The sequence below is a fragment of the Eschrichtius robustus genome, chromosome 3, assembly GCF_028021215.1.
Source record: "Eschrichtius robustus isolate mEscRob2 chromosome 3, mEscRob2.pri, whole genome shotgun sequence".
NCBI lineage: Eukaryota > Metazoa > Chordata > Mammalia > Artiodactyla > Eschrichtiidae > Eschrichtius > Eschrichtius robustus.
The window spans coordinates 58,684,630-58,698,606 of NC_090826.1; the positions used below are offsets into that span (position 1 = coordinate 58,684,630).

Here is a 13,977-nt window from a genome sequence, read left to right on the forward strand (position 1 = left end):
TTCAGCTGGGCCAATCAGAAATCTTCCTGAGACTTTTCGGCCAGAGTAGAAAATTCTGTAGTCTCTTTGCAGTGCCACCAAGCTAATGGATGAGTCTAGGATTGCTGGCAGCCGCTTGCCTGCCACGGAGAGTAAGTCTATTAAAGACTAAAGGGCAGAGGTGACACTTGAAAGCAGAGCTAAATCCAGCTGTACCTGAAGGGAGGCGCATGGATTTTTTAATGTGCATAATTTCATTTTCAACTAAAAATCGGGTTTTAGTTTTATTTGCAACCAGAAGTAGGACTGAGGGATTTCCTGGATGTGAGACTTTCAGGGCCAAAACTGAGACAGTCCCAAGTAAACAGAAACAGTTGGCTATCCTAATACCAGGGGCAACCACAGAGGCTGGAGTCTAGATGGGACGTTTTCCAGTAGTTCAGTCAAGGGGTGATACATGCCTGAACTTGCAGTTGATGAGGAAAATCAGGGGTGGATTTTAGAAATATTTGGGAAATGAAATAGGCAAGACTGGATGATCAGATGTAAGGAATGAAGGGGAATTCTTGAATGCCTCTCAGGATTCCAGCTGGGGCAATTTAACGATGATACTGATGTCAATTAAAGTTTTGCAAGGGGAGATGGCTTTAGTCTTGGACACATTTTGTTTCAAGTCCTTGTGTGACTATCTGTTAAAAATGTCCAGTAGAATAGGTAAGTTGGATGCTTGGATAAAAGGTGGGCTGGATGTTTGGATTTGGGAATCCTCAGCGTATACTAACAGTGAGAGTGGATGAGCTCTCCAAGAATGGATAAAGTGAGAAAAGCGGCAGTGGGTCAAGGATAGAAACCTGGGACTGAGGGTGGGATTTTAGAAGGCAGACATAGGAAGAGGAGACAGAGGGGAAAAATGAGAGTCTGATGTCACAGAAGCTAGTGGGGCAGAATGGTGAGTTTACAGGAGAGAATAATTCCCATTGTTAGAGGGGTCCCTGAAGCAGAGACTGAAAGGTTCCATTGAACTTGGAAATTAAGAGTTCACTGTCTGGGACTTACCTGGTGGCACAGTGGTTGGGAAAGTGCCTGCCAATGCAGGGGACACTGGTTCGATCCCTGGTCTGGGAGGATCCCACATGCTGTGGAGCAACTAAGCCCGTGGGCCACAACCAGTGAGCCCGTGTGCCACAACTACTGAAGTCCGTGCACCCTAGAGCCTGAGCACCACAACTACTGAGCCTGTGTGCTGCAACTACTGAAGCCCACGCACCTAGAGCCCGTGCTCCACAACAAGAGAAGCCACCGCACCCGCGCACCACAATGAAGAGTAGCCCCCGCTCGCCACAACTAGAGAAAGCCTGTGTGCAGCAACAAAGACCCAACACAGCCGCCTCCAAAAAAAAAAAAGAGTTCACTGGCCGTTTTATTGGATGAAATCAGTTTTGCTCTGTTGGTGTGAGTAAAGCCACATTGCAGTTGATTGAGAGGATGGGAGGTGAGGAAGAGAAGACAAGGAAGGTGGACTACTCTTGGGAAATTTTGATAAGAAAGGAGAAAAGAGGATAAGGGGCTTCAGGAATAGCTGGAGGACTTGCTTCTCACCTGTGAGCCTGATGGAAGTTATTTGCTTGGGTGTGATGGAGACATTTGGATGTGGAAAGGTAGGAAGTTTTAAGAATTCAGGCCAAATGGCCCCGGCATGTTTTTGATGGGGAAGGCAGGATTATTTGCTTGATGGGAAGGAGATAAATAGGGGGGTTTAAGTAGGGTGATAAAGGTTTGGAATGGAGGAGTTGAACAAGGACCAATAAAAGAATTATAAAATGCTGCTGGAGGCTCAGCAGAGGTTAGAAACACTACTGCCACTTTTTCTCCACTAGTTCATTCTCCTTCTTCACTCTGTCTTTAAGAAAACAAGGCTTATCATGTCAAGACCCTGCTTAAACCACTCTACCAACTCCCTCCCCTTGCCTTTTATAATCAGTAGAAACTCTTAGCCTTTGTTGACTTGACTCAAACTTCCTTCCCGGCCTCATCAATATTCTCCTCCCCCGGCCTCATCAATATTCTCCTCCCCATACTCCTGCCACAGAGATCTGTTATCTGATAACCCAGACTTCTTTAGAACTTAGCGTTTGTACACACTTTTTTTGCTGCTGAGAATATCCTTTCCCTATTCTTCACTAACGAACTCCTACTCATCCTTCAAGGCCCAACTGATACAGTGCCTCCCCTGTGAAACCTTTTTTGACTCATTCAGGCAGGGCGACTTCTTGTAATAGCATTGATCACATTGCACAGTAATGCCCAACCCAATCCCCACCCTCACTATCTTGGGAGATCCTAGTCTTTTCTGGGTTTATCTTAGGACATACTTAGCATAGTGCTAGTAGGAGCTACCATATTCCCAGGAGGAGCTCAACAAATGAATGAATTCCTCTTTGTCCTGCTTCTAAAAATCAAATGCTGTGTTATTCACATTTAATGTCAAGTGGGGTATTTTTCTTTTTGTAGTTATAACTCATGAGACATTGTTGATACTTTGTTGAAGAACTTTGCTCATTTAATTCTATTAATTGCTTATATACAAAATACCTTTCTACAATTCATTTTTCCTTAAAAATTCTTTCCTGCCCTGATGATGAGTCAGTAGCTGAAGTATTGGGAAGTGATTCTTTAAATATCTTTTAAATATCTAGAATTATACTCGGCAAACCCACATACCCTTCTCTGACCCCATACTCTAAACTTTGGTTCTTTTCCTCCTGATTTTCAATTCAAGGAGGAAAATGTAAAATGACTGGGGGTGAAGATGGCAAAAAAGTGACCCAAAGTGAATTGCTCTCCTCCCCCAAATCTGTATAAGATTTAAAGCTAGAAGAAACGTTAACAATTACCTAGCCTAAATCCTTCTTTAAAAAATTCCTTTTTTTTCTGGAAACAGGAACAGGAGTCATAAAAGTCTTAAGGTTGCACAGCAAATTAGTGGCAGTCCAACTAGAACCCATATTTCCTGAGTCTAAGACATGTTTTTTCTCCTACTTCATACTGACAACTCATGAAAAAATGCAGTTTTTAAAAAAAGCATATCAAATGCACTTTTGGATCTCTGCGAAATTCCATTTTCTCATATGTAAAGTAGGGATAATAATAGTAGTGACCTCATGGGTTTGTTGTGAGAATTAAATGAATTAAGGGATGCAAAATGCTGGGAATAGTACCTGCCCATAGTAAGTGCCTGGAGTCTAGTATTGTTTATTTTTATTTAAGGTCCAGGACATTACGCTCTTGATTACTGAGGAACTAATTTGCTCACTTTACATTACTTAAGTTTATTTAAAGTAAAAAAAAATTTTTTGTTATTGAGTTCACGTGCAATATTATGTTTCAGGTGTACCACATAGTGATTCTATTAATTTTAAATGTTATACTCCATTTATAGTTGTTATAAAATATGGCTATATTCTCTGTGCTGTACAATATATCCTTGTAGCTTAATTATTTTATACATAGTAGTTTGTACCTCTTAATCCCCTACTCCTATATTGCCCTTCCCCCCTCCATCACTAGTTTGTTCTCTATATCTGTGAGTCTGTTTCATTTCTGTTATATTCACTAGTTTGACCCCTCATATAACTGATATCATACAGTATTTGTTTTTCTCTGTCTAAATGCACTTAGCATAATACCCTCCAAATCCCATCCATGTTATTGCAAATGGCAAAATTTCATTCTTTTTTATGGTTGAGTAGTATTCCATTGACTATATTTATATACCACATCTTCTTTATCCATTTGTCTGTTGATGGACACTAAGGTTAATTCCATATCTTGGCTATTGTAAATAACGCTGCTATGAACATTGGGGTGCGTGTATCTTTTCAAATTAGTATTTTTGTTCTTTTCAGATATATACCCAGGAGTGGAATTGCTGGGTCATATGGTAGTTTTATTTCTCACTTGATTAATTTTAAAATTCCCAAAGTTATTTTGCCTCCCTTCCCCCCACCATTCAAACCATGCTACAGTTATGAAGACAGACTATGGGCTGTAGAATCTAGCTGACGCGGGTGTGTGGAATTAGGGTCTGTACTTCTTAGTTGTTGGATCCTGCGTAACTCGCTTGACTTCTCTGAGCCTCAGTTCCTCAACTGTAGCATAGTTAAATAAAGTCTACTTTCCTTTCAAGAGTTGTTGTGAGGCTTAAATGGGAGGATACATGTGGAGTGTCCAGCTCTGTGTCAGTGTTTGGTCCCTCCTTTCCCCAGGGCCTCACACAGATGTCTGTAAATATCAACAGATGTATGAGCTATATTGAAATGTACTTCATTGATGTCAGATCTACAAGGGTTTATCTACAATAAAGCAATTCTAATGCGTTGGCCATGGGAAAATGTCTCAAGGTTAAAAGTAGGAAGGATCTGCTGCACATGGATGATTCTTGGCGTGCAGTTCTCCAAAGGGATGCTTGTCTTCAGATATACTATAAAGCTTCTTTACCATCTTTGCTACATCCAAGTACAAGCTGTGCTATTATACACCCACATTTTTGAAAATATAAATTGGCTTACTTTTTATTTAAATCTGTTTTAGAAGGAAACTGTATATCACAACTTGCTCAGTGAGTGACTGCTTTTCCCCTGCCCCCAACATATCAACTTACAGATCCACAGGGTCTTTGTGATGTCACATGGTTAATGTCCTATGTCAGGACCAGATCTGAGGTCTTTTTGTGGCTGGAGCTCTCTCTTCTATCACTAAGCTGTGTGTGTGTGTGTGTGTGTGTGCGTGTGTGTGTGTGTGTGTGTGTGTGTGTTAAGATGGCATGATTAGATCTAGAGACCAGGAGTAGCAATTTGCACATAGATGTCTCAACTGCAGATTTAACGTGCAAATTCGAGACCTTACCATTATATATCTCGGCCATTCCAATTACTTGCTTTCATTATTGAATAGATTACCTAGGAGGATTTATAGGGTATAAAAATGCTTTGTATGTAAAATTAATTCTCAATACACCTAAAACTTTATGATTAACTTCTGCTCCTTTGTGCTAAGCATTGCTCTCTCCATAGTTCTATTTTATAGCGTCAGTTGTCTTCTACAGATTAATATATTAAGTCATATAGCATTTCAGGATACACTTATTTGGACTGCATTTTCTTCCAGTGCAGAGAAAATATTGGTTTCTTAAAAAATTAATAGTTGAGGTGAGGGTTCCTGAGACCAACTGTATATGTTTGCCCAGGACTGGCCTATAGCTAAATGGCCTTTAATAGATGTGATTGACTCAGATAAGGAATTGGGGAAGCATCTGAAGGGAAAGGTTATTTGCTGCTCACAGTGGCAAAGGGGTAGAGTAGCAAGCAGGGCCATGCTCTGAAAGCAAGCTAAAGGCAATAGTCATGCCAGGTTGTGCAAAGATGGCTTAGAGCTGACGGCAGGACAGGTTCTACAGAGTCAGAGCCGTGAGCCCAAAGTCTGTAAATCTAGACATAGGGACTCAAAAGACTGTCTACCTAGCCCCAAGTAAGAAGGCTTATGGTGAAATGTCCATATGTATATGTGTAACAGACCCTTGCCAATGAGAAGCTGGTCACAGCGCGTGTCCAGGAGAGCTGGACCTGCATCTCCACATTTAGCTCCCACGTTACCAGCAGGCTTGAGTTCTTTGTTCATACCATTAAGGTTGCATACCATTTCATCTGCCACGTTTACTTACTTAGTCTACCCATTTCAGCTTCATTGTCCTCCATTCCCTTATCCCTACCCAAGTCCCATCTACCACCCCCAATACAATTGTCTTCCACTGAAAGTCACAGGAACTTCTGGTAATTTGGTCTGAGCCAATGAGAGAGCTGGTCAGTTGCTGCCTATTTTTCATGATCCATGTGTCTAAATTCTTCAGTCCTTTCCTAGGAAGGCCTGAGTGGCTATCTGTCTTTTGCCCCTACCCTTTGTAGTGTGTGAGTGCTGGTTCTCGGAAGCAGGGGCCATCTCTTTAGCTTGCCCAGCCCATAACCTTGTTGGCTGCCTTCTCCCCGGCTTTCTGGATGACGTTGTCCCTCCCTTCATCTCTGTGGGAATCCCAGCTCTGGAGGAAGAGACTGGGCAGGAGGCAGGGTCCCTTCAGCAAACACTGAATATGAGTCTTCAAGTCTGATGACCTTTCCATTTGTTGTCTGTTTCTGTGGTCACAGCCGGGTCTCAGGATGGGAAAGAGCCTTCCACACATAGTGAATCACTACGCCACTCCTCCTTAACAACGTCCACTGCCTTCCTGTTGCTTGCAGGGTAAGTGGTATGGGAGACGCTCTGCACACTAGCTTTGAGCTCACTTTTCTCCTCCTCCTGTCATTCCCTCCCAAGACTTCATTCCAACACATACGGGGTTTCTTCGTCTCTCAAGACCTAGTTCAAACACCACCTCCCTTGGAAGCCTTCTCAGACTTTGCTGATATGGAGGTAGCCCTCCTTCCTCTGGGCTCTCACGGCACTGTGTGCTCACCTGAGCTCAGGCACTTTGCACACGGTACTGTAATTATTAGTTTATATATTGGTTATTCCCACCCTTCCTTGCCCTAGACTGTGAGCTTCTTACGGACTGGTGTGAGCCTTATTCATCTGGGTGTAATCAGAGCCTGAGTTCCATACCTGGCTCTCAGCAGGTGCTCAGAAAATGTTAACTGAATGAATGCAGGAAAAGGGGAAGAGAATTGGTCTTCTGTTAATTTATTGAGCAAAATACAGTAGGAAGATTCAATAAGGCACTGATCCAGTAAAGAGAGCAACGGTGCTTTAATGAAACTTCTTTCAAATCTGTGAACACGTTAGCTATGAAGTAAATGCTTTTATTCTTTCCGCAGAACAGATTTCCAAACAATGATCACAATGTTTAGGTTAATAAGATGCTGGACAGATGAGTAGTCAAAGGATGTTATAAAACAACAATCCCATCAACTATATATCAAATGCAAATTTACTGAGACATCAAGAGAATGTATGTTTATAGTTACATGGCTATAAACAAGACATTATTACAGTAATCAAGTCCATAAAACTAGAAAAAAAAAGCCATATAACAAAAAGGCCTTTCATAAGCGATTAAATGAGCACACACAATAGACAAACCAGTTCTATATTTGAAGCAGCATATAGCACCAACATGTTGGCAGGACCAGTAGAGGGGTAGTAGGCTGCTGGATGGAACAGGGGGATCTCGGCCATCATCTACTTCAAGGCCCATTTTACAGATGGTGAAATGGAGGCCCAGAGAGATGGAGTGCCTTGTTCAAAGTCACACAACACAGGGACACAGGATTGGCTAGACAACGAACGATCCAGGCCACCCAGCTCTAGGTAAGTGTTAATTTAACATACAGATAATTCTACTTGATTCAATGTATTTTTTTCCTATTAACAGATCTACCATAAAAAGTCAATACAAGTCCTAACACACTCTGGTATTACGTTTATTGAGAAAGGACTGACATGTACTATGATTTACTTCTTGGGACTACATAGCTGTTAAAATTCGGAGTTATCACTCAGATGACACTCTCTTAGGTGCAAACTGACTGAGAAGAAGGAATCTGAAGGGAAAGTTTGGCACATCCTGCACTACCTAAACTAACTTATGCCTCAAAATTACTAAATTGTTGGTATAATTTTTTTTTCTGATAGTTGAAAGATTAGTAAAGCACAAAAGTAGTCCCAATAGGGAGAAAGCAAATCAGGTCTTTCCTTTAAAGGGTAAGTATGGCACTTTTCATTTTAATAATAAGGTAAAGAAATGTAAAAACCTGATTCTTATTTAGAAAAAAACCTATAGCTGTGAACCACCTGGTATAGAAAGTGTTTCTCTATTTAAAAAAAAGTGTTTCTGTAAAATACTTTGGAGTCATGAAATTCTGTCTAGCATATCTTGCCATGGTCCTGAGGCCTCAATTGGACAGATTTATGATACACTAATGAAGATATAAGAATGGAAAAAGAGATCACTGTTAACAGAAGCAGCACTAAAGACAAAGTATAGTGAACATATTTAAATAGCTTCATAGATATGAAGGCAAGAAGTTGCATGCACATAAGTGATTAGGTGTGTCATTATAGTCGTAGTTGGAAAAAGTAACACACACTGGGCATTTGTCTGTCATCATCAAAAACCAGTTGCTGCCGAATAGTTAAACTGTGGCTTTACAAGTAGAATAAAGCCTTGATAAATAAAAGTGACTTCTGCATATTATATATATGTATACATATATTATATTTTTCTCACACAGATGTCTAGTTATAAGTAAATCAACATTTAGCTACAATTTTTCTCCCCCTTGGGTCCAGCATCAAAGGATTTGATATCACTTTTCTTAAACATACCCTACACCTGGTTAGGAAGTTACATGATTTTCATACTTGTAGCCTTTATGATATCTGGCCAGCAAAAATAAAAATGAAATCTCCTGGGACCTCAAGTCCATTCCTTACCACTACAGGCATGTTAACAAATATATAGCAAACCATACTTGTTTTCTGTTACGTAAAAGAACATGTTTTAGTACTGAAGAATAAACTATGCTTGCTACCAAAAATGTGTACATAGCAGTATAATAAAAGTAATTTCATGAAAATATTTTGTAACAAGCTACATTATAAATATTTAAAGAAACATGGTAAAAATCAGAGTGAAAATAAGATTAGTGTTCTGAAACTATCAGTAGAAAAATATACTTATTAAAAAAAAAGAATGTCTCATTAAGTGAAGCTGTAAATGTAAAGTTGTCTTATTAATGTACATTTCAAATATCACCTTTTGAAAGGAAAAACCGTTCTCTCTCCAACAGGTGCCTATAATTTACTTGGAAACTGGGCGTTTTGCAGAACTAAGGGTAGATGACAAGAGGGTAACAGCGGTGGCGTGATTTCCACATGGTCCTGGAAGAGTGAGGGCCGTTCACAATGCTGAATAGGCAGGTGACTTGGGGAAATACGGAATATATTTGAGCAGTTTGGAAACAGTACTGCATTTGTTCACCCACAATTAGCATAATACTCCTCAAAGTTCAGACATTAGATTTTAAAAGGGGCTTGCACTGCAGGGCGAGACTGTACAGAACTAGGGAAAACCGTTGTAAATAATTCCTTCTTGGGGAGGAATCCTTTTTGAGAATATTTTAAATCGTTCATTAGTAGTTGTTTTTAATGAACTGAAGCTGAATTAAAATATCAAAGGTCTAGTGTATGGTTTGGGCCCATAAACAAGCATTTAAAAAGACCCTCTCTTCCTCTTTGATAAAGTTAACATACCCTCTGGCCACAGGAGATGCCTTCTTTTGGCATCCCCACTGGAAATTCTGAGGATGTGTGGCAGTGCCATCATGCCCAGAGGAAAATCAAGGAGCCCAACACCACCCAGCTGCTGGAACCGTGGGCCCAGGTAGCGAACCACTGAATCCCAGCCTCTCTCAGATGGTGTGAGGACAAGCTAGGGATGACGCTGACGCTGCAGATATTTGAAAAGAGCTTAAGTAAGTTAAGTGTCTGATACCTTTACGTTCTTTTTGTATGTATGTTTCTTCCCCATCATGATCTGCCCACTTGGGGCTGGGAGGTGAACATGACCTCTGAGGACAAGTTCTGGCGGCAGAGGAAAGATGGAGGGGAGGCAGAGAAAGTGAGCTAAATCACAAAGTTGGGCCAAGGAGAGCAGCTGTTTTTCACGCATTCCTGCTCCTCTCTTGGCCGGGCTCACGGATGCTCTGTCTCGCTCCCAGCGTTAGAGTGGAAATTTCAGAGGTGTCTGTCTACCCCTGCTCCAGAGAACGTGAGCCCCGGGGCACAGCTGCCCAGGGTACTCCCCAAGGGCCTCCTCCCCTTTTCTAGATGCAGGATCACTGAAGCCCGAAAGCCCTTGGTGAATTAATACTCATATCATAAAAGGGCTTTTCGTTCAGTTTTTAAATTTTAATTGGCACAGTTTACTGTAGCCTAAGAGGTCAGCAAGATTTCAAGAGGAGAGAGATGACTTCATTACTCAATTACAATGAATGCAGTCTTTAGGGTGTTCTTTACTTTTTGTACAATAACTATAAGAAAAGAATTTAATTCTACCCCCACACAGCTCAAGATAAAGGTATAACTTCTTCTGGAGTTGAACTGATGGTCTGGAGAGAGAGACATTTTAATAGGGAAATAAGCTTTGAGATGTGTATATACAAACACACATATATATATACACAAAACACTCCTCACCCACATATACTGTACAGATTGGCATAACCCTATTAAGAACATACTATGATAGAAAGGCTTTAGGACAAGTTATTCTTGGCATTTTAATCGAGACGAGTCCTTAGGTAATTTAGGTCTTAACTGGATCATTCACATATTTGTTTTTTTAAAAGGCCAGACCAACTTTCCTTCAGCAGTAACCCAATATGACACCAGAGTTAACAAATGGAAAACAAGATTGTTATTCTGTATTAATTCACTAAAGGGCATTTTAGAGAAAGGACAACTTGGAAAACAAAGACTTCCGAGTCCATGATTCCAAGTTAAGAGCATTTTAGTTATTAGCAGTGGTTACCGAATAAGCCGAAGGTAAATCTTTTCAAGGAGCTGCTCATCGTTTGCTTTGTTGAGAAGAGGGGAGGAACCACTTCACTACTCCTCTATAAGATGATGCAGGTCTTTTTATCCTTGAAAGGGTTTTCTGAAGTTGGTATCCCCATCAGCAGAGGGTCATTCCTCGCATGTTCCTCGCAGTAGGACATGAGGTCCGCTGATGCTTTTGAAACCTGGTGTGTAGACAGACCAAAGCAAACAAAGGAAATATTTACAGGATACAATGAGAGATGATCACACTAAGTGAAGTAAGTCAGACAGACACATACCATATGATATCACTTATATGTGGAATCTAAAATATGGCACAAATGAACCTATCATCTACAAAACAAACAGACTCATAGACATAGGGAACAGACTTGTGGTTGTCAAGGGGGAGCGGGGGAGGGAGAGGGATGGACTGAGAGTTTGGGGTTGGTAGATGTAAACTACTCTATATAGGCTGGATAAACGACAAGGTCCTACTGTATAGCACAGGGGACTGTATTCAGTATCCTGTGATAAACCATAATGGAAAAGAATATATAAAAAAAAAAGAATGTCTATATGTGTATCACTGAGTCACTTCGCTGTAGAGCAGAGATTGGCACAAAATTGTAAATCAACTATGCTTCAATTAAAAAAAAGTTTTTAAAAAAATTTACAAACTTGAAAGGTATTTGAATGCTAACCCACTGGGTGGAAGACTGTTGGAGAATAGGATAACCCAAGTATCACTCCCAGATTGTTACTTAAAGAGGGAAAAGTACTTCTAAATGGAGAAATCTGGCAGATAAGGCCTTCCTTAACCAAGTGATCAAACTGACATCAGATGTCTCTTGGAGTGAGGGCAGACGACTCGCCACCAGCCAGCTAGTATTTCTGCCCAAACTTTTAGCCTGAATTTGATCGTCAGCAAACAATCCCATCTAAAGTGAGGGCCATTCTGAGAAGTGAGTGGCCTGGAATCTTTGAAACTGGACTACGTGTGAGATACTATTAGCAGCTGATCCTGAATTTTTTAATCATTGTACTGTGGTTACGTAGAAGAATGCCCTTATACTTACTTAGGTGACAGATGGTGAAGTATTAGGGGTGAAGCGTCACAATGTTTGCAAATAACTTTCAACAAATTTAAAGAAAAAATTATGTCAGTTTTGTGAGTATGTGTGTGTAGAGACAGAGAGAAAACAAGTGCGGTAAAATGCTAATTAATTGGTGAATCTTGGTAAACAGTATATGGGTGTTTGTTGTTACGACTCTTCCACAGGTTTGAAATTTCTCAAAATAAAAAGTTGGTGGGGGAGGGGGAAAAAAGAAAAGTGTCTGTGATTCCAAGGAAGGTTGTATCTTAGTTTCTATCCAATAACAAATCGATTAGAATGCAGAACAGAGTTAAAGAACCGAATTATGGGCTCGGAGCCAAAACTCAGACTAGAGCCAAATTCTAGTAGAGCTTGAAGATTTACTGTTAAAGATTGGGCTTGGGGGAATAAAAAGAGGGACAAAGCCAGCATGGGAAGATGCAGTACCTTACTGTGGCATGAGTTAAAAATGGAAATACCACACCCTGTTCAGAAGTCTGGGTGGGAGACCCGTTAGGATAATCAGATCAGTGTCCTCAGGCCAGGGGCACAGGCAGCCTCCTGTTTTGAAGACAGGTGACTATCTCTAGGCCCAGAGGAATTTATCAGGTGACTGCTTCAGTATCTAGGAAACGGCCATTACTCACAACATTCCAAGGCACTCACCGCCTAGCCCTCTCTGGGGGTCTGGGGGAAAAAAGACTTCAAAGTCAGGTGACCCAACAACTGCCTTCTGGTTTCCTCCAGATCTCAACTAAGGCTGGCGATACTTACCCTGGGTTGCAGACTGTGGTCGTCAAAGTCCGCACACACTGAAAAACCCACCTTCTCCTAAAAAGGACACCTGGTTGTTGACTTGTTATACGAGGCCACCTTGGCTGCACTGATAACGCTAGAACACTTCATACATTCCAGAGGGAGGACGAGGGTGTTTATAAAGTCCACCTGGAACCCCTGTCCCGAGGGAGAACACAGTGACAGAGGGCTCGACCATGTGCGCTCAGGGAAGGCAGGTCCCCAGGAAATCCTGTCACGGGCTTTAGGTTTTCTGTCCACACAGCCTCACTCAGACACTCTGGCTCGCCAGTGCTATGTTGAAATGAGAGTGAAGATTCGGAGACTCTCAGCTGGCTCGGGGAAAATCCTGGCACCTGGTCCAATTACATGGCATCCCACCTTCTCAGAAAAGTGGCCCAGCCTTGGGAGGGCAGAGGGAGCCGGTCAGAACACACGTCTGACCCACTCAAGGCTCTTACCTTTATTCTCTCGATGGAGGCTTCCATTCTCAACTGCTGCACAGTCCTTCTCGCCTGGGCGATGTTGTTGGTGCTGGCCGTCTTGCTCGACATCTTCAGTTACGGTTTCACCTGAAATCTGAAGAGAACTTTTTTTTTCAAAGGTGAAGAACAGTCATCTTTAAGTTGCTTAGACATTCATAATGCTTTGAGGGGGAAAAGGATGCACTCCCGGTCACCACAGCCTCTTGGAGGCTGCTACCACAAAGCCCCTCAGCAATGGGAGGGGCGGCCTCAGTTTCTAAGCTTGTAATCCTTTTGAGCACCTTCGTGAATCTTTCGTCTGCAGAAACCCAGTACCAGTAGTTTAATCCATGCGCCCCATATACAGCATAAAGTAGCGTTTTCTAAGGGGAAACAAACACAAACATCTGTGGTAGTTACCAGGCCTCTGGCCAACGTGGACCATGTTCCACGTGCAGGTTAACATTACTGCCCTGTACGTTAATAGGAGGTTTGATTTCATTTCGTTTTGGCTCTCTTACCCAACTATTACACTGATACAAATCCTGGCAACAGAAAAGGGCAGAAGAGAGTGCTTCTGGAGAAGTCTGCACAAAGGGTGCATTTTTAGGTGCTATCAAGATTTGCAGTCGTTTGGAGAATGTTAGGCAGATAAGGAAGCCTTTATTCAGGAAAAAGTGGGAACCTTTCAGCTGAAAGACTCTCAATGACAGATCCACAGCAAAAGTCACATGGGATACAGCCTCAAGCCTGAAATATTTAATGGAACTACATCAGCACCTCCCCCCTTGCCCCACCCCTTTGACCTCTCTGGCTTCATCCTGGGGGCCAGGGCACTGGCTAATCCCACACCCCCATCACATGTTTGTGGGCCTGCCCTCTGCCTCTCTCTCCCGGTGAAAAGCAAAGGAAACATCCCGGACCTTGAGCTTCGACCAGTCTAGTTGCCCAATGGCACAGTCCAAGGGGAAGGCAGGCTGGGGAAAAGCATTGCCTGGTGCCCCTGCCATATATGGCTAAGTTCTCTCTTGGCGCGGTGGCATTGGAAGACATCG

General features: G+C 41.9%; 1 protein-coding gene across 5 annotated transcripts in view; it reads right to left on the bottom strand.

Annotated features, from left to right (window-relative positions):
• Positions 1-6,757: 6,757 nt before the first annotated feature.
• GNG12 (G protein subunit gamma 12) overlaps positions 6,758-13,977 on the bottom strand; it is a 126,947-nt gene continuing 119,727 nt past the window's right edge. For 4 of the 5 annotated variants that reach the window (XM_068540086.1, XM_068540085.1, XM_068540084.1 and 1 more), the window contains exons 3-4: positions 12,920-13,037; positions 6,758-10,769 (exon numbers count right to left, since the gene is read on the bottom strand). In XM_068540086.1, coding sequence (XP_068396187.1) covers positions 10,644-10,769; positions 12,920-13,012 — 219 coding nt within the window. In that variant the 5' untranslated portion in view covers positions 13,013-13,037 and the 3' untranslated portion in view covers positions 6,758-10,643. The remainder of the gene's footprint in view (positions 10,770-12,919; positions 13,038-13,977) is intronic. The other variant, XM_068540088.1, reaches the window with a different exon arrangement.